The sequence below is a fragment of the Pleuronectes platessa genome, chromosome 16 (assembly GCF_947347685.1).
Source record: "Pleuronectes platessa chromosome 16, fPlePla1.1, whole genome shotgun sequence".
NCBI lineage: Eukaryota > Metazoa > Chordata > Actinopteri > Pleuronectiformes > Pleuronectidae > Pleuronectes > Pleuronectes platessa.
This window is the reverse complement of record NC_070641.1, coordinates 21,919,246-21,945,750: the sequence shown is the minus strand read 5'-3', so window position 1 is coordinate 21,945,750 and position 26,505 is coordinate 21,919,246. Positions and strand designations below refer to the sequence as shown.

General features: G+C 44.0%; 1 protein-coding gene across 1 annotated transcript in view; it reads right to left on the bottom strand.

Moving 5' to 3' along the window:
* The window catches only part of LOC128458705 (meiosis inhibitor protein 1-like), a 33,919-nt gene extending 9,322 nt beyond the window's left edge, over positions 1–24,597 (bottom strand). The window contains 26 exon segments of the mRNA XM_053443659.1: positions 1,053–1,137; positions 1,425–1,597; positions 3,185–3,295; positions 3,389–3,505; positions 5,366–5,549; positions 5,637–5,719; positions 5,860–6,073; positions 6,456–6,606; positions 7,442–7,622; positions 9,237–9,334; positions 9,969–10,029; positions 11,525–11,636; positions 12,061–12,208; positions 12,675–12,752; positions 13,311–13,457; positions 13,547–13,681; positions 14,890–14,989; positions 15,946–16,065; positions 16,151–16,265; positions 16,831–17,009; positions 17,113–17,313; positions 20,353–20,458; positions 21,684–21,757; positions 22,788–22,838; positions 24,163–24,286; positions 24,454–24,597. Coding sequence (XP_053299634.1) covers positions 1,053–1,137; positions 1,425–1,597; positions 3,185–3,295; positions 3,389–3,505; positions 5,366–5,549; positions 5,637–5,719; positions 5,860–6,073; positions 6,456–6,606; positions 7,442–7,622; positions 9,237–9,334; positions 9,969–10,029; positions 11,525–11,636; positions 12,061–12,208; positions 12,675–12,752; positions 13,311–13,457; positions 13,547–13,681; positions 14,890–14,989; positions 15,946–16,065; positions 16,151–16,265; positions 16,831–17,009; positions 17,113–17,313; positions 20,353–20,458; positions 21,684–21,757; positions 22,788–22,838; positions 24,163–24,286; positions 24,454–24,597 — 3,292 coding nt within the window.
* Between the last annotated feature and the right edge of the window lie 1,908 nt (positions 24,598–26,505).

Sequence of the window (26,505 nt, the reverse complement as noted above, 5' to 3'; positions counted from 1 at the left end):
AGCCGGCAGCAGAGGGAATAGAAGCACAGGAGAGCAGCAGAATCACAGATGAAAGGAACTGAGGGCGTGTTTTGAATAGAAATTGTGACAGAAAGGGAGCGAACGAAGTGAAAGAATCCAGAGACGAGTGTAAAGAGTGTGTGAGGTGGTGAGAGACGGGCTGAAGGAAGGGCAGCAAGGCTGAGGGATCAGAGTAGTGATGGAGACACAGAGAGACGTGGTCCAAAGTGACTGCTAAAACACAGCGGGGTCCAATGTGCGACCTTTCATCTACTTGAATTCCACTTATGCTGTGTACACTGAGATTAGAGGTCACTGAGGGACGGAGGAGTCAATTAGCGGCAGCAGAAGAGAGAAGAAGAGGCTGAGCATATACCAAAGAGAAAAAAAACCGAACAGATAGAAAACAGAGAGTAGAAGAGGAGGCAGAGTGAGTGAAGGAGTGAAGAGAGAGAGACAGGCAGGCAATGAGAGGGGGAGCCAATACATCACAGCGATCGTGACAGGCCACTTATCCAGCTGACAGATGGAGACAGAGGAGCAGCAGGGATGATCTGTCTGCGAGTGCTGTAGCAGGATGTGGGCCACTTTATGTAATGAAATTGTGTGTAATGCAAGCCCAGGGTTTTTGGGTTACCTCCCGATGCATAACATTAACAGTCCCTGTCCCCATGAAACCTTAAAAAACCAAACAGTGGTGAATCTCATTAGTCTGTCCTGAGGTTTGTGCACTGTACGGAAGGTGGCTGGCTGCAGTAATCAGAGCTGCTTGACTTTGCTCACATCCGAACCCAGCTGACGTGCACAGTGGTTCAACACATGCGCTCGTGTGGCTGAAATTGAACTGAACAGGAGGGATTACGTGAGTAAAATGGTATAGAATAATTAAAACAAGACAAAACACGAGCTGCTGGAAAGCCACTGGAGTATTCTTAGGTTACACGTGCGTGCTAATCAGTCAGCATTATGAATTGTTTCAGCTTCTGCTGCCTGCATGAACAGAAAGTATTTCAAAAGATAATCATCAGCTAAAAAATTCAGAGTTTTGTCACCCAGCAGGAGATTGTCTGTGTGTCTTTTCCGAAAGAGCAGTCGCTCCACAGCTGCGTCCAGACTCCAGCTGACGCTCTTATGGACCTTTAATAATGATGAAAGATAAAAAGGAAGCAGACGGGAGCGAGGGGAGAGTAAGAAGAATAACACAATTAGGTCAAAAGCTTCAACAGAAGTAAGAATGTATTACGTCTGCCGTGCCAGCAGAGAGCCGAGAAGAAAGTGCATTTTAAACAGATCCAATTTGTGTTTCATTCTGCGCCCCACATCTGAATCTGCGCTCTCATGTACAGGTTCTGTGTCTCGCCCTTGACTGTGGGAAGTTTGGTCCTGAAGTTGTGATAAGAGCAGAGCTGAGCTGCAGCCTGTACCTGAGCTGAGTGAACATGCTGCAAGGTAATGAGGGAGGACAGGAGGAGCTGGCTGCAGCACAGCAGGGAGGAAGGAGGACAGGCTGATGGAGAGAGGGATGGAGCAGAGGAGGAGGAGAGGGCTGTCTGCAGCTGGTCCATCAGTCCACTGTTGGAGAGCAGCATGGAGACAGCTGGGGAGGAGAAGGCTCTATGTCATCACACTTTGATGGGATCTGCACTTGTGCAACTGTGCGTGTGCTTGTGTGTGTGTGTGTGTGCGTGTGTGTGCGTGTGTGTGCGCATGAATAGCAGTTGGTCTGGATTTGTACGCGGTGACACACTCCAGGCAACCACTCCAACAACTACCCATTTCTGTGGCACCTGAGACACCTTTGGGACGTATGTCAACTTTGGAATGTGTTTTAAGCTTGTTAAATATGACACACACACACACACACACACACACACACACACACACACATACACACACACACACAGGTGCTCGAACCTGAATGCAATGATTTTCTCACTTTCACTTTATACTGCAACTGGAGTCTGGCACCTCAGCCTTAACCAAACCAGGTGCATATATATATATATATATATATGTGTATATATATATATATGTGTATATATATATATACACATGTATGTACAGCTGCCAATTGTAAGAACTAGAAAAACTACATTTAAGTTTACTATCTGACTGTTTGCTTTGAGTGTGAGAGACTGAAGAAGGACTGTGCTACTCTGGTGCAATACACCAGCAACTATCTCGCCCAAGGTTGATACACCCCCCCCTCACCACCAGGGATGCAGATGGTGAATAGAGGTACAGGCTGCAGCAGAGGCAGAGTAAACCAATGCTTTGGGCATAATTATCTCCACCTCCCAGTGGCACCCTGCTCTCTGGCCACTGGCCCTATTGACAACAACTGCAGCCCAGTAACCTCCACTGAGGCTTGTTCCCCTCCAAGTCTGCGCCTGCAAATCATTTACGTTGTAATAAAATCAGTTCCAATCAAAACGTCATGTCGTATAATTGATGTTGTTGATATGAGGCAGTGGAGCATGTCTTGATTCATCTTGTTGATTATGTTGACGGCAGCTCACGGTAAATTATTCATTACCGAGTTCCACAGAGGAGCCATCTCTTCTATATTTCGGCTCATTAATTGCATTGTTGTGTTTGTTGGATTCTGTTGTGTTTCCCCTCGAACAGACATGTCTAAAATAATAAAACCTTCACCTAACAGATTCCCTCAACATTCATGTTTCTCTCTTATATGCTTAAAATAAAAATGTACAGTTTTTGTGCAGCGTTTATACAAGACATATACGTCTACTGACCATGCTACTGCACAAGTGTCTGTTTGTTTGTTTTTGTTGTTTTGTCTATGTGTATACAGTGGTTAGTTTTAGCAAGGTGACAACACAACTGTGTGAGAAGCTTTCAGACATGACTGCAGAACTACATGTGCACAAGTGTCCAAGTGATGTCCAGGACTGAGCCACAGCCTCTGCATCATAAAGATCTACAGCAGGTGTCAGCTTGTGTGATTATTATTTCCTCTGTGTCTCAGTGCAGCACATTGTCCAGGGTCAGCCGCTCACCTCTGTCAACACAGGGCAGGAGAGAGACGCTGAACCGGGGGGGACAGAGGGAGCGAGACACAGAGACACAGAGACACAGACAGAGGGGGAAGAGGGTTTGAAAGATGTCAGGATAGTAAGGAGGGTGAGACAAGTATGTGAATCCAGAGAAGAGCGTGTCTAACCTCTGTCAGCACAGTGTGCAGGACAAAGGCTCAGGCAGCAGTACAGGTAGCTGAACGCAGGCAGCAGGCTCTCCACATTGGTCGGTGTCAACTTTCCTGCGATATTACTCACTGACACACACAGACAAAGGGTTGTAGAGTCCAGAGGGTTAATAGATCAGGTAGGTTACTACACTAAGAACCAGCAGCCCCTTTGAACATTACCATGGTAGAGCAGCTTGAAGTGCAATTCATCCGTCTTTCTGTAGGAAGAGGATGAAGACGAGTCACTGGCCTGCATCACAGAAAGCAGCTTCAGCACCAGAGGGAGCGAGTTCACTGCTGAACAGAAAGAGACAAAAGACAAAGTACGACTGTGACCGGAAACTTTAAAAAGAGACAATGGTGTGAGAGACAAATCAGCGAAGAGAAAGAAAGCTGAGAGACAGTGGTGTGTATGTGTGTATGAGAGAGAGGAAGAGGAGGGTGCAGTTAAAAGACAGACACTCATCCTGAATAAACCTTTCATCTCGCCTCATTACTGAGACAGAAACCTGTGATGTTCCCCGGGTAGTTTTTAGACATTGTCCAAACTGACACTGTTAAGTGAGGTAACACGAGTCGGCTGGAGCATTCAGTACAGTGTTCACCAAGAAGAAGCAGAAAGAAGAAAACTGTTTAAAGGTGCAAGAAGACAAAGTGCAGGGTTACCCTAACAGGAAGGAGACTGGAGAAGGATCCGGCAGAGCATTCATCTACATACCCCTTTCACTGATGTAGTGCATTGCATTAAAACATCTTCCCTCTGGATGCTGCTGCATTAGAATAATATAAAGTATATATTAATGCAAATTACAGAAGACTCAACTGGACCACATGAAGCCGAACGCTCTGTAATCCCCACAGGGCCGGGGATGAGCAGAGAGCATGCAGAGGCTAACCACTGCAACAGATTCTCACTCCCCAGCCGGCTCATGGGTGTTCTGCCCTTTAGCTGCGCTCATTAACCACATCCAGTAAACAGATAGAACGATGACACCTCGTCCAGAGGCGTCATATTAGAAGTTCTAGAGTTTTAATATCTGATATCTTGAAAGTTTGCCAATTTTAGCAGGCAGTAAACAGGAGGCATAGCTGCCTTTACAGTTTATACCCCTTGCATGCACTATTTATACACACTAATAATGACTTTTATTATAACAACGCATTCTCATAACCATGTCATCACAGTGTAGAAAATGCTGCCTGGTTTATGGCCCAACAAACATAAATTGTCACAGGTAATTCTATTTAATGATCCAGTATAAACGAACTATTACACTGGGTCCTGACGCAGCGGTCCAACAATTATTAGGAGGCAAAATCAGGCGTAGAATGTTTTAGCCTCGTTTCCTAACTTATAATTAGATGTCTGAATTAAAACATGATTTATTGTGATTATATTTTTACATACATATGAAGTTTGTTTATTTCCAGAGTGAGTCCCAGAGATAAAAGTGTCTGTCATAGGGAATGTGAGGTACACGATGTAATGGCCGTTCTCTGGAGAGACATTTAACAAAAAATATCTTTTACTAATGAAAAACTTTCCAGTCAATATGGAGACACGGGCATCTGAGACAAATCTAGCTCGGGTGTGGCTGATGAAGTTGACTCCTTATTAAACTGAGATTTAATTAAGAAACTTTCAGAGTTTGCTGTGTGGGGAGAAAAACGACTGCCAGGCTGGATTTGTTCTACTGCGTCTCCCAGTGCAGGAGCCCACTGGGAAGACTCATATACCCGCGTGCATGTGTGGGTGTACTATTGGTTTTGAGCTCGTACAGAGTTGAGACAATTTCATTTAAAGCTTCCACTTGCTATGCAAAGTCTTAACATGTTTGTCTGAGGCATAAAAACACAGAGGAGGAAAACAGTGTTGCATCATAAAACGTGAAATCAGCCGAGTAAAGACCAACATCTATCTCAAGTGAAACGAGCTGAATCTGGTCTTTAACGATATATAAAAATAAAAGAAATATTCCAATTTTCATCTCCTCTACATGAATCTCCTCTGATAAAAACACTGCCTGAATGATTATGAAATGTCCTCATGTCGCTCCTACAGGGTAATTGCATTTTTGTCTCAAATGCATGCTACAGGAAATTCAATAACACTTGTACAGATTGAAAAACTCCCTCTGGCAGTTAATTGTCTCTTACCTTGTGTGGTGTGTCCCTGCCCGAGCCCATGACCCTGAACCTCCACACTGAACCTCTGTAGTGCCTGCAGGAGCCTGGGTTTGGCACACAGATCCACCTCGTAGTCTCGTCGACCACCCAAAAGCACTTGTAGCACCCCCAGGGCTCGCTCTGCCAGGGGGGGCTCCCTGGTGCACAGCATGTCCTACAAAAACACACAATCAAACACAAAGACACAAACAGACTAGAAATGAAAGTGTGATCATTTAAATGTGACCAGGTTGTTTCTTACCAGAAGGGTCAGAACGACAGTCGGGTACTTCAGAGTCAGAAGCTCCACGGTTTCTATGTCTGGCTTCTGTTCCGGCCTTTCTCCTGCATCACCTTCTTCACCTGCCTTAACCCAGTAATGACATCCAACCGGCTCTTCATCAGTTCAGAAGAGACTATATAACAGTCTAAAACATTCTATGCAACAGAAATTAACTTGTGAAACTCAAAGTTCTGTCTGAGACCGACGTGGAAGAACGACGGCTCCCTCACCATGGACGTCCTGGCATCCGCCTCCTGTGTTTGCTTGGTCAACCAAAGTTCCAGGACCAAGGCCCCAAATTTCTCGGCCAGCTCCGGATAGCGACAGATGAAGTGGAGGAGTGCGGGATGGTGAATGTAGAGGGATGAGAAGCTCTGGCACGACGACAGCGCCTTGCTGATGCAGCTCAGAGGAGCCTTCGAGTAGGTTGATGAAGAGAGATGGATAAGTACTTTATTTCAGATGAGCCCACACACACACACACACACAAACCCCAATGTAAGACTACTTTATCCTTAGCTGTCAAAAAGGTTGATCTATAGTCATGTGCATCACAAGGTTTTATGCATCAAAAGATGAATATGAGTCTTCTAGGTTTGATTCTCAGTGTTGCGTGGCCTCTGGTCCCAGCACATGATGTCCTTGTCATCAATGGTGAACACCTTCATCTTCACGAAATCTTAAATACAGTTTAATGTGGCAGTGCTTGTAGGCAAACTTTGTCTAAACTGCACTTTGATACTGCACCAGTTTACACAAGTGACAGGATGTGTTGTGTTTACTGAGCTGATCAGTTACCCTGTCCAGGCCGGGGCTCTTGTCCTGTGTCACTGCCAGCAGGTAGAGGGCAGAGCGGAGCACCGAGCGAGGCAGGAAGCAGCTGCCCTGCTCCTGCACCGACTGCAACAGCCACAACACGCTGGAGAACACTGTCTGGTCTGGGAGGAGCCTGACACACACACACACACAGACACACAGACACACAAGAATGAGGACACTAACTTATTTCCAACACTCATACGTGTGGCCAAACATTTACATATGAATGTACACAACCATCAAGACATAGAATGTACTTGAATGTCAAACAAGCATCAGCAGACACGTCGGGTGTGTGGGTGACAATGTGGACAAATATACAAACTCTGTGTGCAAAGCAAAGAGCTACAGGTGCGTGGTGATGTCACAAACCTCTGATGCTCTCATACATACACAAACACAGTGAGTTGGAATGTGTACCATCGCACAGACACGCCACCAGAAAATCACCACACTGATGCTGCTTCGACTTTCATGAGCCCAGTCTCGTTATTTAACAGCCACACGTCGTATGGACAGATCTTAGATCAGACTACACGTCGGCTACACACTCAGTCCTTTGACGATGTAAATCTCCGGCCACGGCTGACATTGATCTTGATGAGACCACTTAGTGGCAGGGAGAGACTTTCATGGCCTCCCAAAAGTTTAACGCAAAACCGAGGTTTCACTGAAGGACAGATCCAACTTGCTGATGTATCTCCGAGATCATAAAATAAGTACTTAAGAAAACCCTCACAGGGCCGTGGAGGTGCTGCTAGAGCAGGGAGAGAACTACAACCCCCATGCAAAACCAACTAGTTTCCTGCTAGAGCAAAGTGCTATCAGAATAAATACATGCTGTAATATGTCACTACAGTGATTCTCTCATTTGAACTGTGGATTTTTTTTTAATCCAGACATTACGGCCCTGTGGCATACAGAAATGATATGGGAGAATAAATGTAGTACACCTGAACACCTACCTGTCTCCCTGCTGCAAGGCAAGGTGCAGCATGATCACCACACAGTACTGAGTGGCCCTCGGCCCTTTGTGTTCAGACAGCTGGAGTCCTGGGGCCTCGCACAGCAGAGAGGGCCAGTCAGACAGACGCCGACACACAGAGGGAAGGTTGTACAGCAGAAGGTTCTCCACCTCCTCCACATCTGGAGGAATGAGCAAAGAAACTCAGAAATGGAAAAGAACTGAGTTTAATCGACACTAGTAAAAGGAGGAACAGGACAGACTTATAGAAAGAGGGAGAGAGAGATACTGTAGGAGAAGTAAGCATAGAGAATCTGGAGGAAGGAGAGAGATGAATGATATCAAGTAAAACACAGCAGAAGACTCCCTGAGGCCTCATTTAAAATGGCCTATTACTCATCGATGTTATGTTTATGACTAAAGCCAAGCCAAAGCAGTGATTAATGCAAAAATGCATCTAGGGGAAAAGTACACTGATTTCACACTATTCCAGTTATCTATATTATAACCAAAATCTAAATCCATCATTAACCAAGCAATGACTGTCATCGATGCTTCAATTAAATTGGAATATTCTGAGCAAATGTACTCTAGGAAAGTTGGAAGAACATTTATTTTTTCTGAGTAAATGAGGTCCCTGAAGAATAGGAAGACAAGATGAAGAAAGCACGTGGAGCGATTTGAAGAAAAACAGTAAGAAGGGACGTGAAGCTGCGAGGGATAGATGAAGGAGGGACCGTGATGAGGAGGGCGTGGACGTCTTCAAGGACGGGAGGACTGAACGACTGGGAGAGGGGGGGGAAAAGATAATTATGTGAATAATACGACATAAGATGGGAAGAGAGAAAAAGAGATATACCAACTGCTTTGAGACGTTGACGAGCAAAGGAGGGGAGTGAGGGAAGCGGAGAAGAATATGAGATGCAATAAAGATCGAGTTGAGAGAGAACCAGGGAAAATGGTGCTGTGCAGTGAAGTCTCTTGCAGGACAACCCAGGCAAGAAGGAAGGAGACAAATGTAGTGTACAGTATGAGGGAATCGAAGGGAAGCTGGGCTGCAGCTCTGAAAGAACTGACACAAAGAGAAGAGTCCCTGATGCATCACTACACACTGACTGTAAAGCCAAAGCACGGTCTGTGGGGAGTGAGACTTATAATCAGCCAGTGAGGAAAACACAGTAAAGAAGGTAATTGGAGTTCAGGAAAAAGAGAGAAAGCGGACAGGAGATAAATAAAGACAGGAATCAAGCTGGGAGATGGCCGCCTGGCCGGCTGCAGATTGATGGCAAGACAGAGCACAGAGGTCTGGAGCTCCACTGTGGAGGAATAGTGGGAAATAAATGGCACTGAATAGAAATCGAGGGAGCTTCTAGGATGACAAAGTGGGAACTAAGAGAATGTGAGAGGGGGAATAATAAATGGGAGGAGAGGAGAGGAGAGGAGAGGAGAGGAGAGGAGAGGAGAGGAAGTGGAGGACAGGCATTTTCTTTAATAACCATAGATATGTTACGGGCTGCAGACTTTCTGTAGGTGACTTCAAACCAAAGTATTTTTATTTCTTAAATACATTTCTGGATGGGATCTTTAGGCTATTAATAAGATATGATTTAAACTTCTGACCTGATATTCTTTCCACAAAACTGTTCAACCTTGATAATAATCAGCAGTTTCCTCACCACAGCTGCCTCAGGTTAGTGGTAGCTTCACACAAAACTGACAGGAACAACAGGGTTTTCACTGGTGCAGCATGTAGCTCTGTGTGCGGTGCAAGAGTGTGTTTGTGCATATTTGCATACCAGACTGGTAAGAGCCAGAAGCAGGGTCTGACTGGGAAAGTAGACACATACTGAGTTTCTGTAGAAAACCACAGCAAGACGCATTCAGATCTGGGTTCCTGCGAGACGGAGAAAATAAACATGAATACAAAGAGAAGACAGACGGATGTGAGCAGGAACACTGAGAGAAAGAATAAATGAGGACACCTGAGACAAATACAACACACATCCTCCACAGTTCACGACCAACAGAGGGAAAAAGAACTGTGAGACACGGGAGAAGCTCACAACTTCGACCTTTCAAATATGAAACAGAGACACAGTTCAGTTGCATTACAGCTCAGAGCAGAGGGGCCTAAAGCCTCCACAGGCAGCCACACTTCTGACCACACTAACTAACACAAAAGGACAAACAGACACACTAACACAATGCAACCACAAAAGCACATTTGCTCACATACACTTAACTGTGAAATCTAAATACACGCATAAAAAGAGACGGAGGCTTTGAAGCTGCAGATCTGTCGCTGTGAGACGAGGCTGAGAAGACGGCTAACTGACAGATGCCAGAGTTGTGTTATCTGTCTCAATGTGCTCCGACAGAGAAGGATGAAAAGAACCTAACTCTCACAGTGGTTTAACTCACACACACACACACACACACATTTTTTACACAACAGTGCTTTGTTAATTGCTGTGTAGGGGTGCGACTGAGTATGTGTGTGTCCCTCGAGGTTATCCTGTTACAGTTACCTGTTTCCCGCACAGAGCAGGCCTTTGTGTTCAAGAGCCAGCCGGAAGAAACCAGAGGATGCTGCAGGGAAGAGGAGGAGAAGAGCAGAATAAAGCAAGGGGGGGGGGGGTAGGGAAGAGGAGAAAGTTAGATAAAAATGTTATTTATGTAAATGTTTGCACCTATTGTAAATCAAATTCTGTGACTAAATACCTGAATATTAGAAAAAGGCAAACAGTCTAAGGACAAAAACAAATCTTGGGTTCGACGTCTCATTGGTTTTAAATGTAGAGGAGGAAGATGCCTCTACTGAGAGATCAGTCACATGGTTTAGTCTCAGATCGTGACCCCCCTAGAACGTCACATTTTGATTACCCACAGGTTTTAATGCATCTCTCTGCACACATTAATTCTAAAAATAGACTATAACATCAAAGAATAAAAGCTCATCATATACATCAGAGATAATGGGACATCCTGTGTTATTCAATAGGGAAAAACCAGGTCATAACACTGTTTAATGTCTTTTAGTGCCGTAGTGAGAGTGAATGAAAATGAAAGAGAGAGAGAGAGAGAGAGAGAGAGAGAGAGAGAGAGAGAGAGTGTGCTTTTTAATCTCATTTAGCTACTAGCTCACTTTCTTCTGGAGCTGTGCCAAGTCGCTGCTCAGTCAAATCTGCAGAACTCTGTTTCAGCGCTCGCAGCACAAATATAAAGCTTATGTTTCTTCTTTTTGATGCCGCTTCTTGTCTAAACGCCCCGGGCAAGAAGTTCCCTGTCAATAATTCAGGCTCATCGAGTCAACTGCCAGTTTTTTAGAGAGAATTGTTTAGTGCGATGTTACATTTAATCACATTATTACCTTTGAATGAGAGAACGATCAACTGTTGCTGTTTTGGAATAAGTTCAAAATTGCACAAAATATGGATTTTAGTTTTGTAAACACTCGCGAGCGATAGAAACCACTGAATGTTCCCACGGTTCAGTGGGAACATTATGTGATAATGATGTTTTTGCATGATTACATTGGAACTGAAATTGCTTGGGGTTTTTCATTATTTAGTTTAGTTAGACATTTTAAATAAAAAAAATTACTGTAGGCAAGATGTTGAAGTGAAAACATAAATCTTGTTTAGATGGGGCGGCTGTGGCTGAGGGGTAGGGTGGTCGTCTTCCAACCTGAAGGTCGGCAGTTCGATCCCCAGTCTGACCCATCTGCATGCCGAAGTGTCCTCCCATAGAATAACAAAGTGCTGCGAGTAGATGCACTGTATGAATGTGTGTGTGAATGTAAAACTGTACTGTAAAGCGCTTTGAGTGACTAGATCAAGACTAGAAAGTGCTATATAAATACAAAACCATTTACCATTACAGTTCTCTGAGGTACATATATGTCACTGGAAAGAATTTAGCCCCAGTTTGTAAGAAGCCAGCAGTAGTAAGACTGAAAAGTTTGGCCACTGTGCCAGTCATCTCCGATACTGGTTTCATGAATCTCACCACAGTTAAACAGAACTTTGTGCAGTGATACTAGATTTAAAATTTAAATCATGGAATACAGCTCTTTCTCACTCACCTAGCTTATTTGCAAAGTCAGGCATGAGGGGCGGGAGGAGGGTGAACTGGGAGGACAGGATGGAGTAGAAGTACTGCAGTATCTGAGCGTTGGGTGCACGCTCGTACATCCTCTACACACACACACACACACACACACATACACACTAACATCAAATCACAGACAAATGACCAGGACTTCAACTGTAAACTAAACATTTTTCTTGTCTGACAGATTTTTGGCTGGAAGGGAACGAAATTTAGAAAAGTATTATATTAAACAATTAGTTGCACTACATCAGACTCAGTGATCGATGGATCAAACGTCCCTGTGTTCACAAAGGTAATGAGAGAAGAGTCTGTGTGGCTGTGTTTATTAATACAGTCATTTAGAGGGAACAGCCGGACAGGGCGCGATAATCACTGTGACCTATTTCTCAGAGAGGAGGGGGGGGCAGTATACATTTCTCTTGTGTCTGGCTACACTTGTGTGTTTGTGTGAAGTTTAAGGTGAGATGATGAGTTGGTCGTGTGCACGTGTGAGTGTCAGAGTCTCACGGTGACGGTGGGAATCCAGATGGAGTCACAGCAGTGAAGCAGAGTGCGACACAGAGACTCCAGTGAATCCTGAGAGGAGCCTTGTCTGGACGGAGCAGTGAAGGCGTTCTCCTTCAGAGCAGGGTCTGAGGCACACTGCTCAGCCAACCTTGGATACACACACACAGACACACACACGCACACACACACACACACACACACACACACACACACCGGTATAAACTCAATGTCTTAACTAGGGCAGTGTCTATTCTAAACCTGCCTGATGGAATGGGTTGTTCTTTGCCTGTGGTGATGCTGGTTGCAGTCTTCTTACAGTAACTGTAAAAGTGACCTGCAGTAATTAAGCCGCAACCAGTAAAGACCGGCTGCTGGACCACAGAACCCTGAAGCCACGCCCCCGCTGCTGCACTGAGAGCTGCTCACCTTTTAATTTAATCTAGGGGAATTTGAGTGTTTGACGATATGACAAAATAAATCTTTAAATCAACTTCAATCAATAAAGTTCTACTAATCACTGAACAATGAATTGACTGAACACTAAGTAGATCAGTTTTTTCGCTCCTGAACTTCCTGCTTAACTCCTTGAACATGTGACTTGACAGCGCACTGACCTGCATGCAGCCTGACAACAAACCAGGGCCTGGAGCAGAAATCCCTCGGACCTGGAAGCCTGGCTGCTGAGGCTTGACCTCCTCACAATCCCCTGGAGAACAGAGAGAGTGAGACGGGAATGAAACAGAACAGGGGGAGAGAAGAGAGCAGAAGTGAGACGAGACACGAGCAAATATGATTACATCACCGAGGAAATTATCATTTTATCAAAGCATATCATCCAAAAGATTTCCTCCAGGAAATCATTAAAGATTTATCTAAAACAACAACATTTCTTTCTTGAGACCAACACCAAGAAAACGCTGAAATCTACAGTAAATATCTGCCTGTTGGGTCCAATTAACAGCCAGTGAAGATTAATCTTCAATCTGTATTATGCCTCATTATAAAGTGAGTGCGATTATAGATAAACTCATTTTTTATTTAAAGTTCAATTATGTCAACCAGGCAAATTTTGATAGTTAAATAACATTCACTGTCACGATATGCAACAGTCTTCCAGTTAAGATTTTGACAGGGATCAGATAAGGACACACTATTAGGTCAAAATATTAAATGTCATTATTAACCACAGGAAACAGTATTTGGAGAGTTTATTCATGAGAGGGGAGCAAACAGACATTTCTCTTAACCACCAGTTTATGAATGTTATTATCTGCTGACTCACAGAGCTTCTCCGCTGAGTGGAGGAAAGTGGGGACAGCTCAGAGAATCTGTCTGTGATGGCCTCCACCAGTCTTCCCACCTCGCTGTACTGTACTGGTCTGGCCTGGTGGTTCAGTCTGGAGAGTTCAGAGCGGATTGTGAAACAACACATCCTTGCTTGAGTGTCCTTGACAATGTGTGAGTCGGTAGGTGTGTTTGTGTTCACCTGAAGAGGGCGGAGGCAGCACTGACTCCCTGTGTGGCCACCAGCAGGCAGGAGGAGGAGACTCCGGCTGCCACGGCCTCTGAAGCCGCCACGAACCCTGGACCGCTGGGGAACAGACGCACGCTCGGGGGCTGCCTGCTCACATACACATATAGACATACTTTTAAAAAATGACATTAATTCAAAGATAAATAAGTCGACTGTTGATGTCGCTAATCAGCAAAGAAGAATAGATCCTAGACCAGACAGAAAATAGGGACAAATTCAACAAGAGCCAGTAAATATGTAAAGTTAAATAGTGTTGCACTGTAATGTTGAGTCCTTGGCAAAAGTACAAAGACAGGGGGCAAACTTTAGAGATTTTAGCTGATAAATGTTTTCCACATGGACGTGAATAAAGGCCCAACAAAAAGCAGACCGGCTGTTCTTTTGCCTTATACCTGTCATTGTTTGGCTTGATGTGCCAATACCAACAATGACAGTTTGCTGAGTCCTTTTGAAGCCTCTGTGTCACTCACCTGCAGAGAGACAGACACTCACTTTCTCTCTTGCACTGCAGGTTCACACAATAAACAAATAGTGCTGACCTATTGGCGTTACAAAGATCACCAGTTTATGTCTCTGGTCCATGACGCAGCGCTACAACATCTGTTGTGCGGTTGTTGTGCTGACTGGCTCGCTGTTGCCACAACACGAGTCGCATACGACATCTTAAATAACACATCCATGCACATAAAGGTGCGCGCACACAGACACACACACAGGCTGGTTCAGCACTTTAAGAGCTCTGGTCGAGGCACTTTTTCAACGTTCCACTCAGCGTAAAGGACAAATTTCTCCTCGCCATTTGAAATCTCTTCTCCTCTGTCTCCTTGCCGTGTGCCGGGTGGAACATGCCATTAAAATGACGCCAACCTTGCAGAAATATGACAGTGTTTTACAGGCTTGTGATATACTTTCATCCGTGAGCCAGCAGACAGTTAATTCAAATCTAATTAAACTTGTAAGTGCACCATATTTAACATATTACTGTGTGTCAGTGAAGCTGAAGATGTCCACGCTGTTCGCTTTGGGTATAAAATGAAATCATCATCATAAATGTGTGAGGTTTTGTAGATATTACAACAGATAATGCTGATTGAGTCAATGGGTCACTAACCACTGCAAAATCAATAGTCTACAGATTAACTCCTTTAAAATATGATCACTATTCCAGATCAGCAACATATCTTTGCAGGGATCAGTTCAATTTCTTTGCTCATTGACTGAAAATCCTGTTCAAGGGAGCTGCAGATCCAGTGGAGTGGAATCACTGTGGCAGTGTTCCAACAGACCAGTCTCACCTCTCCAGTATCTCAGTCAGGAGCAGCAGACCTTGTTTCTGCACCTCCAGGTTGGACAGCCGCTGAGCCTCCTTCAGACTGCGCACCAGGGATTCAATACCTAACACACAAACACACACACACACATACACACACACTGCGTCAAATACATTCTAATAATCAACTTTACCCACAACCAGACATGCGGCCCCCTCTCCAAACACTCACATTAGTCCGATCTTGCTCAGTGCCAGAGTTATTAGAGTGGCTCGACTACACTAGAGGCTACGGCAATTTCCCATCTCAAAATGAGTGCCATGCGCATGAATACAAATACACGCACAAAAGGCAAACCAACACACACAATAGTGCACGTGAAACAAAGTGGCAGTGGTACATGTTTCTCATTATCTGTAACACAACGTCTGATGTAGCTCATAAAGAGAGAGTGGCTGCACAAGATGCACTGTTTCCTGGTAAATTAGCTCTGCACTTCAAGTGTGTTCGATTATTTATTGAAGTTGAAGTGCTGCAGGATTAAAAAAACACCAGTGGAACCTGAAATACATCTAATGCAAAGGTGCACAACAAACACATAAACCCACATGACACAACTGTGGGTCAGAACAATGTTCATCATGTTTTGTTGGGACTGATAATCACTCTTTGTTATTGTTATGTCTTGTCTGATTTGTTGGATGTGTCAGATGTGTTGCCAAATCAGCAGCAAAGTTTACATGAACCCTGCAGTAATAAAACATCAGAGCAACACAACTTAAAAAAAAACTGAATATTGCAGTAAAGTGTGAAACAGGAGTAAATGACTCCACCACCACCTGGAAGGTTTCATAAAAATGTAATGTTACTGATTGAGACGTTTCTGTGTGACCTGTAACACGGCTCATCTCACCATCAATTACTCATCAGCAATAGTTTTCTGAAACATTAACCGATATACCACCAAACATAAAATGTAAGTTCTATTGGGAGACACACACACACACAAAGACACACACACACACACACACACACGATGATGCCTCCTGAGTGTTTGCCTGTCTGTCTGAGTTCTCTCACCATAGACAGAGTGACACTGGGAGAAGAACAGCGGGTCCTCGGTCAGTAACACCAAACAGCTGTAGACTGACCACAGCAGCATCTCACTGGTAGTACTGGCCAGACGGTCAAAGAGAAACTCTGTAAGAGAAAAGAGAGAGAGAGTTTAACAGGGATGACAGAGAGAGGCAGCTGTTGGATGTGTGTGTCTGTGTGTGCACATCACCAGGTATGTCCGCCTGGATGAAGGGGGCGCTGTACTGACTGGGAGAATGAACCAGCACAGCGGCAATACACTTGGAACTGGTCACCTGCAACATCTCATCCCCACTAAGCAGCAGCTGTAAGACATGTTTCATGGGCTTGATATGAATCCACCAATCAACTGAAGACATGATTTCAGGTTACTGATGAGAGACATGAAGTAAATGGAATCTGCAAATTAGTTTGATTTATTTTATTGCTTAGTTTTAATGTAGAACTGTTCTTTGCCTTGCAGCTAGAAAACCATTTCATTTTCTTTGCCTACAGTTTATAATAGCTTGTAGTTTTCAGGCAAGACTGATTAACAGTGAATTTCTCTGGTGGAATTGATTCGAAAAACAACACGTTAATTAGGTTTTAGGATATAACTTAGATTTGGGTGATTATTTAGTCAAGAGTTACTGATCTAGAAAAAGAGACACTACCCACGTCATGAGCTCTGCTGTAATGTGAGTCGTGACCCAGATAATCTAACTACACGTGGATTTCCCAGACACGAAGAGCAAATATTTGTCCAAAGTAAAACCCTCCTAAATCCCCATTCAAAGGCCCATTAATCCAGGATCTGAACTTCTTGTTATGATTACAGTCAGAGCCAGAATGCAGGTTTTGGGAGTGGGAGCAGGATGTTTAGACAGAGACCTGTTTCAGTATGAGAGGCAAATGGCAGCAGTCAAGAGATTGTTGCTCTTGGTTTTGGCTGAGGATCTGGCTGTTGTCGGTGTGGATGCTTTGGTTCTCATGGCACATGATCTGACTGTCAGTGCAGTTCATCAGAACCGACACAGCCTCTGCCAGCTGCACTAGCAGCCACAGCAGGCCTGAGAGATCAGAGACAAGCAGAAAGAACAGCATGCACGTTCAACCCTGGAAAAACTGAACAAAGGTACAAATCATAACATAGAAAAATAATGTTTTTCTCACCAACACAACTTCTGATGAGCTGAGGGGAGCCTGCATTGGCCAGGGTCTGCAACAGTAGGACACACAACCTGTCTCTGATGGCAATGGGCAACGACTGGGCTGCAGATCCCCTGAACAGTTTGAGCCACACATACAGGACCGAAGCCTTCAGGCCTTCATCTGGATAAAGCAGAGCTGAGCACAAGCTCCCCAGCAAGGACCCTGGTGGACAGAGCGGGGAAACCGAAGCATAAACAACACGTAACAGCTAAGAGACAGGTAGAGGTAGAATGACTGAGTAAGTAGAGGAGGGGAAACCCAGAAGATGAGAAGACCGTGAGGGAGGAAAGAGGAGATTGGTAAAAAAAAGTTCAAACTAGAATTGTCATCCTGCAGTTTTATGCCTCTGCCAACAAACCTTTGACCCCTGAAATCTAACCAGTTCATCTGTGGGTCAAAGTGACAACTGGTCAAAATTTGAAGACATTCCATAAGGGCACATTAGAGATTTCATCTTCAAGAGGCCACTGGGACTTTGACCGACAAGGATTCTTAAGACAGCGTGCCCAAGAGGCTAAAAGGGGGTTTGTGATGTCACAGTAACTTTGAGATTAATTTGACTTCGAAACAATATCGGTCTCAAAATAATGTCGAAAATACCAAAAATACCATAGTGGATGAAAGCAGGGGACATGAGAGCCATTTAAACAAAATACAGATCAGATAATAGGTACTGGTAAACTGCATGAATATGCTGCTGCACAGTAGGAAAGAATAATTTATAACCAGGCTCTTTTAGAAGAAGTATCTTTACACAAGTGAAATAACCTTGAGTGTTCAGATGGTTATTATAAAAAATAAACTAGTGCAGTATAAAATCAAATTATTAGATTCATTAGAGGCCACACAAGACGGAAAGTGAGCCATGAAGACAGGAGGCTCGAGAGAAGAGAAGGCAATGACTAAATCAGTATAAAGGAGTGACTAAATAAAGAATGTTCATATTGGCAGGCAGCACTGGAGCTGGAAGGAGACGGAGGAACAGAAGAGACAGAACCAGAAGGACATGACAGAGTAGGACAGGCGAGCCCGAGCCCAGCTGCCCCGTGAAGCAGATGAAACCCAATGTGAGGCAGGAGAGGCTCCCAGACATGTTTGATTAAACCCAAATGTATGAGGCGGCCAAGATGAGAGCCGGGCGTACAGAGAGGAGGGAGAGGAGGAAGATAAGACCTCCACAGACCGAGGAGGGAAATGGAAGGACTGCGTAAAAGTGGTTAGAAGGATGGGTGGGAAATAAAAGCCTTACTGTTGTTTAGCACCACATTTTTATGACACTCACATTCAAACACAGAGAACTGAAACATAAAGATTAAAGAATGTAATGTTCCTTTCTTTGTCGGAGAAAAACTAACGGCTCTGTTGTTTTTCACCCTGCTTGGCAAAACCCCTCCGTCTCCTCTCAGCTTCCAGTGTATTTAATCTTGTGACCCACCTGAATACATAACCCCAAGCACCAAAACAATTCTCTATGTATTTCTTTTCCATCTCTGGATAGATATATAGTTTAAAAGTACAGAGGGACCTGTGGAAATATCTTTTCCATATATGTTCTTTTGAGAGAAGGTAAGTCCTAATCACTGATCTGGTCTTCCTGGCTTTATCTCTGTCTGCCTTCCTCTTTCTCTACCTCATTAAAGCTTCCTCCTGCCTCCCTGCCTCCTCATTGTGTCTGTATCCACTCCTGAGTCAGAACCAGAGGGAGTGGGACACCAGCCAGGCAGAAGCAAGAGAGGGAGGGTGGAGGAGAGGGAACGAGAGAATGCAAACAAATGCAGGCAGAGAAAGGATGGTGTGAGACCAGCAGAGGGGTTAATCAGTTGGATAGGCCGACAGACAGATAGACGGAAATGCACAGGGTGCTCTGGGCTCGTGTTGTCACTGCCGCGCTGCTGTCGTTAGTGCAAACAGCCCTTCAGAGACATGCTGAGTGACAGACCACAGACAGGCGCACACAGTCAATAGTGGCCGCCTGCATCTCTCCTCAGCATCACAACAACCTGCCGCTACCTGCAGCTGCTCAGGGGGAAGCATGCAAAAAATACATGGGAGGTGGACACACACAAAGCATATTGAAGAGAGGCCGGCTTATTTGGCATGAGGCTCACAATTACTCTTGCCTGTGAAGAGAGGCACTCAGGCATGGCACCAACACAATACAACACACATAGACGCCTGAAGTAGTGTAATGGTTCAGTGAGGAGACAGACCACCATCAGGCGGTGGTGGCAGAGATCAAATCGGCGAGTTTGCGTGAGAGGGGCTGGTTAGGGGGCACCATCGTTCTGCCTCACCACACTGCAGAGTTATACACAGATCTATAGACACACATGTATTTATGTGGTGCGTGTGGGTTGATTTCAGGGAAACAGTCGGATGAGTGTGTTTGTAACTTTATATTTCTCGCCATGAGCTGGTGTGGCAGTGGCGGCGCAGACAGAATTTTAAGTGTGGGCACAGCACGGTTATCTCCACGCAGCCGGAGTGAAACTAAAAGGTTAGAACAGTTGAGAAATTGAATTGAGAAAGTTCAGTGCAGAGGATATGTAAAATAGAGTTTTGTAACTTCTCATAATTTCACGGTAGCAGAGGGTTTGGAACCGAGTGCAGCCTACAGGAGTGTTCCAGCTGTGTAGTGGATTCTGTTTCTATGCAATTAAGATAAAATAACCAAAATCTAAATATGCTGTATCGTCACAAATTGCTGGATCTCAGCGTCTGAGGTGAACGGACCCTGAATTAACTTTTATTTGAATTGTGACAGCTTGATGAGCCATCGGACCTGAGCTGACTTTGTGTCACAACTGGATTCTTTCTGTGGATCATCTGTCTTCCCCTCGGGGCAAATGTATGTGCACAAGGAAGTCAGCGATCTGGGTTTGCTACAGAGCAGTCGGTTAAAAACTGATAAGGTTTACTTGCTAAAAGACGATTCATGGAGGTAACTGCAGCTTAACCTTGGTCCATTATTCAGTCTCCCTAACTATGAACATCAGCTTCTTCATCCGAAAGTTAACAAGGCAGCGATGTGGATGCTGAAATCATTTCAGTTCATCAGCAGAATAAGCTGCACATCAACTCCCCTCTGTTCTTGATATGAGCTTTAAAAAATTCTAAACTTACATGAAAACACACTAATGTTCTTGTGAGTACATCAGATGCTATATGACACGTGATTGTGTGTCTGCGGCATCGACTCACCGTACTGAGTCACCAGAATATTGGCCACGTTGCGGCCGGCTTCCACCAGGGTCCCCAAGAGGTTGAATGTGGGCTGGAAACCTTTCAGGCTGTGCTGGTCACTTAGCTGGACAAAGAACGCACACATTTAAAATCAATAACAACAGACACACATATATTTAAAGGAACTTGTCTGGAGGTAAATGGCAAAGAAGCACACAGTGTGACAGCCCTCCTGATTTCTGGCTTGGTCTGTTTCTTCCTTGGAGGGAAGAGAAAGAGCCTCGTTATCACATGTCTGCTGCTCCTCAGCTACTTAAGCTGCTGGTTTCAACTGGTTTCTCTCTCTCTGGTTTGTTGTTTGTGTTCAGCTGCTCTTGTGTTATTTGCTTTGCAGCAATCCCAACTGTTGATTGACATACTTTAGTTTGATATGGTTTAATTTAATTTCTGTTGATTTCAGATTCTCTAGATGGATGCAATCCATCTAATCAGGTAAACATTTCTAGCAGATTTGAAGGAAATCCCTCTGCTGCTGTGTTCCCAAGACCAAACGCATGTCTTGTGAGGGTCACAGTGACATTGACCTTTAACAAAATACAAAAACTAATACAAAAGAGAAGACATTGTGCCACCTTTGAAAAATTCCCCAAAGGCGTTGTTGCGATATTGTGTTGATAAGAATGAGATGGACAGACACGCCGACAGATGGAAAAGCAGAAAACATAATGCCTCTGGCTCCTGGCTCCTGCCGGTAAGGAGACAGAAAGATCTGCTTTCAAGGGAATTCATTATTTCTTGTTTACTATATGTTGACAACAAATCCTGCTGCAACTACTTTAACACTCAACTCCAACACTCCTGTTTATTCTGCAGAGCCACTGACTTATTGAATTCACACTCTCTTTGTCAGAGGACAAAGCTGCTTCTTTTTCCAGCTCTCAGTCATTACATCTTCGTAGAGTCAATGGAGGGTGCTTAAAATACATTTCCCTGAGAATGGTGTAATTAGGCTCTTTTCTAGTTATGTAAATGAGACTTGTCGGCACCTGTACTTGGTGCTATACATCTCTGTCATCATCAGTATACAGAGCCTTACTGTTTACCACCTGCAGCATCAGCTGCTAAGGGAAGCTTTTCCACTACTCCCCCAGAGGTGTCACAACAGCAGCAAAGGGGGGGGGGGGGGGGGGGGGGGGGGGGGGCACACGGTGTCTGTTTACTAAACAGCCCTCGGAGGATACGCTGCTAGTTACACAAGTGGCGTTAAAATTTGATGATGTTGAGTGTGTTCCCGTGCCTGTATGTGAGGATGATGTCTCTTTGTGTGTCTGTAAATGTGTTTGTCTCACCTGTTTGTCGATCTCGTCCAAAACAAAGCGAAATGACACCTCGCTCTGGAGCTCTAAAAGCAGCTGAACCAGCACTGACGCACGCATCACAGACACACACATCAAACAGAAACCCACACATAAGCATTCATTAAATAAACACCAGAGTTTAACACACTTTCACACTTCCAGGAAAATCTCTGCAATCTCCTGAAAAGCACCACGACAGTCTGAGGTGCACATTAAATAAAAAATGATGAGTAATCATGTTATGACAGTGGCACATGTTATCTTACTGACAGTTATTGTGATAACATGTGTTGCTCTCCACAGATTCCTGGTGTCAGTATTCTTTATGCTATCAACAGTTCATATTATTCATTAACATAAACTCTGACGTCATCATCACAAGCACCAGGTCAATCCAGGTAAAACCACACATCTCACTAACTGCTTGGGCTACTTCATTGATTCTCAAAAAGTGTCTCCTCACACACATAGGGATATTAAAAATGCATTATTTATAGAGCTCAAATTAGATTCACAGTATGTTCTTCACATGCATATTAACTGTGCATGAAACAAAATCAGAGTCAGATTCAAAACACTAGACTTACTTCTGCAGCAAAATGATCCCTCAGGCATTATGAAGAGAGCTACCATGAAATCTTTCTGTCATTTGCAGTTTCCCAAACATATCCTCACTTTAAAAGGCTTAGTTACAGCGAAACCAAATGTCTGTGTGCTACAGACGACTTGTTTGCTGGGAAGCCGACATAAAGAGAAGATAGAGACAAATCTGAATATAGCAGCATAGAGAAAAGTAAGTACTTCAACTGTGCACGGCACAGAAATGAAAGAATATCAGCATGAGAAAAGGAGGTCAAAGCCTTCAAAAAATTTCATTTTAGATAATGGTTCTATTGAGTCAATGCAAAATTACCTTAGTTACCAGCAGCGACCATTATCCCAGTCACAAAGGGTGTGTGTGTGTGTGTGTGTGTGTGCAGGTCTCAGAAAACGACCGGGTGCATGTGTGTGCACTTTCAAATTATCTGCATCTTATATATTATCTGCCCAGAGAGTCTGTGCACGTGAATGGAAGAATATGAGGAATGTGTTCACCTTGCTGAACCTTCTCCAGGGCGCTGACGTCCTCCACGGTGTGAAGCATCCCTGGGGACAGAACAAGAATGACACGCTTAGATTTAAGCAGCAGGCTTCACAGACACATAGAAATGTACAGAGGTGCCATGGAGGTATAATAAGAAAAATGAGGTTAGAATACTGATTCATGAAAAAGGGGCGAGCAGTAGGGGTGTGCCAGCTTTAGAGGATGCAAGGTACAGACACATTAAATGGGGATTTAGGTTGTGGAGCTTTGGGCTCTAACTGATCCTAAAGAGTCCTAAAACTACAGTGTGTGTAAAAGCTGTGTGAGAGTCACAGATGTTACATAGTCTGTGTGTTGGATTAGATTTAGACAAAGCGAGTTCCCTGCAAGCATGTAAACAAGTATAATGTGTAGTGGGGGGGATACAAGGGATATTTTAAATTGGATTACGCTGCAGCTGAGTTCAGAACAACATCCCACAAGCACTGTAATGGCTCTTTTAATGTCTTGTCATATTTGGCCAGAGCCTTTACAGACAAAGCATTCTACCCTATATCCGCTCATGGCACTAATTTGATTAGAAGTAAAATTATATTGGCCCAACTATTTAATGCAGCAATAACGTAGAGAAATTCATCAAGTGACGGGAAAGTATCGGCAATGTCCTCTAATGATGCCAAACCATTACAATCGCACTGTGGTATAATCACAGCAGCGGTGGAGAATGAGTTCAGTACCGATTCATTCCCTGTGTAATGGCTTAATGTGATGAGTTTTATATGAAGACTTTGTCTAACTGTGCCATCGGCAGAGTATTCAAATACATACATAACAAGCACAAAGAATAATAGTCTATTCCTCCCAAAGGCTTTCACATTATGTTTCAATTGAATTCCCCTTCTATACTATTTGACAGTCGCTGATGTTTTATGCCAAAGTTCCACAACTTTACTGGAGCTTCTTCAAACATAAGATTATTAACGATAACTTTTATAGAGAAAAGCATTTAAACACAAACAAAACATGTCCATCTGACCATAATCCACATGAATGATTATAGTGGGTCGGCTATGATAATAAACTATGGAATGGCTATGGAGGACAACAGTACATTTCTTTGTTATTTATGGAATCTTTTTTCTATTGTTTTGATAAACTGGAATTAAATTTACTATTGTGAAGAACCCTGTTGCTTGCAGCTCAGGTAAAGTGATAAGATCTGTCTGTCGATCTCTGACCTGGCAGAACAGCAAGTTCCAAGAATGAGGTAGAGATCCAAGAAGATGGAAACACAAGCCACTGATACGTCAAGTGTGAGATGGATAATCTGTGTTTCCTGCGTTCCTGCAGAGGCCTCTTGTTTTCTATCTAGTAACTGGTGCTCACCCATTAGTGAGGCTGTGAAACGCATCAGGACTCGCTGGTCCTGCTGCAGCAGCTCCTTCATGGCCCCTGGAGAACACTTCAGCACCTCAGTGATACCAGACAGGGCGAAGGACTTCCTCACTGACTGTACAACACAGACACATGTAGGGAGAGGGGTTAAATAAAACCAGTACAAACAAGTGACTGGGAGAGGACGTGTTAGTGGAGAACAGTCATCTTTAGCCTAACATTCACCATCTGGTCAAATGAACATAGTGGAGTGATTCACTTATATGTCAATACAACTCTTACTGCCATGTCGTCACTCTCGATCATCTCCATGACACAGGCCACGCAGACCAGCAGCCCCCCGCTCTCTGAGGTCACCAGGCTGCGGCTCCACTTGGGGTCGTGTCTGAAGTGGATCTTATCATGGACGATTTCCCTGCTCGTCATTTCTGTCCCGTCTCCTTAAGGAAGCAAACGCACAACCTGGCTGATCAACACACGATGAAAAGTGCAACTCACACAGGTGGAAAACAAGCTAGCTAGCTAGCTAGCTACTGTCACAAGCTCACAGGGAAGCAGTTTGTTTGTTAGCTCGCTAATTAGCAGCTGATTAGCAACTTACCTGTCCTGTGCTAGAAAAGTTGTGATGACGCCCTCAGTTAGGATATGTAAATTTAATTTAGTTCATTCGTTAGATGGATAAATTTATGAAGTAGATCAAAATCACATCAGTGATGCAAAATGGCGCCATTAGCCTACAATCCCCCTTTTCAATCAAAACTTTATTGAACACTTTTGTTTTGACAGAATGTACATAAAAAATGTTTAATAGTAAAAAGTACTAGAATACTGATAAAATATTCCTCCATTAAAAAAATAATAAGTTTTATTAAAATTAATGAATAATAGCAAACAATATCTGGAGGGGTTAGGTAATGTACATGCTATATATAAATACACTTTATTACAGGATCAAGGCCCACATGGTAAAAAAAACAATACATATATTTTTTTTTTTCACTATTTAAAAGTGATAAAGATGGTGCATTCAGCGAGTCTTTATTCAGTGGACCTCTTCAGATTAAAAGGGTAATTAAAGAGCTAAACCGAATGAGGAGGAATGTGCAGTTGTTTCCAAACCGTCAGGAAAGATTCACAGAATATTAAACTTTTTTATTTTCTTCTCAATGGTTTGTTCTCCCACTGCAGAGTTCATTTATTTACACAGCAGTAAAGTGCAGCCACAGTTCAAGGTGTAGAGCTCGTTATCTCACATTTCAGCCAAATGTTTATATAATTCACGTCCAAATAAAGTACCAGCACCAGTTTATACTCTAATGACCGTCAGGGGTGAATAATAAGCTGTGAGTGTGTGCAGGGGGGTGCACGAGTTTGTTTTGCAGCATCACTTACTGTGAAAGCCACGATTCGGTTATCACCATGACAACAAAAGCCTCTCGGCAAGTGAGAGACGGTCTAATGATACGAGTGGGGGGGGGGGGGGGGGGGGGGGTGTCAGCCACGACCAACATGTCAATGTATAATCTCTCTGTGCTTAAACACAGTTCTGTGCACGACATGAAATGAAGCTCGGTGCGAGTGTGTGTTGCAGTGTGTGCATGAGTGTGTGCATGAGTGTGTGCACGAGGCTGATCTCTCATAGTTCTTCTGTGTGTAACACAAGTTTCCTTTGACACAACGGCTGTGCTCCAGCAAACCCACTGAAGGCGCAGTGCAGTCTGCGTGTGCAGGAAGTGGTCAAAGGCTTGTTGGGCTGATGAGAGGAGAGAGAGAGGCAGACCTGTGACAGCAAGGGGGGGAAGATATTAGTTTCTAAAGTCTCCATCTGCACTGGGACAGGAGCTCAATCCGTCAGACTGTGCAGGTGTATTGGCCCCTAAGAGAGAGAGAGGAGAGAGAAAGAGGAGAGAGGAGAGAGGAGAGAGGAGAGAGGAGAGAGGAGAGGAACCAACAGAGAGACAGACAGAGAGCCCTCCTCAGAGCTCAGGTGGGAGCCGACTCATATATCTGTCAGATTTATTTGACAACCGTTTCACACAGATAACTCTTCAGGGGCCCAGTGCAGCACAGAGAGAAATGGATTCAGCTTCGGTCCGAGCACGAGCGGAGACAACTTAATAAACCGTGACATGCAAACATTTTCCACTCCATTGCTGACCCTTTGATTTCCTGTCATTTTACTACATATATCTTAAAGCACCTGGGTGTCCTGTCCCCCCCCACACACACACACAGTTTCTCAACAACACAGCAGGACAATTCAACAACAAACTTTAAAACCTCTAAACCACACATGTTCAACACTTACCGTGACCTTTTAACCGTCCCCATGTA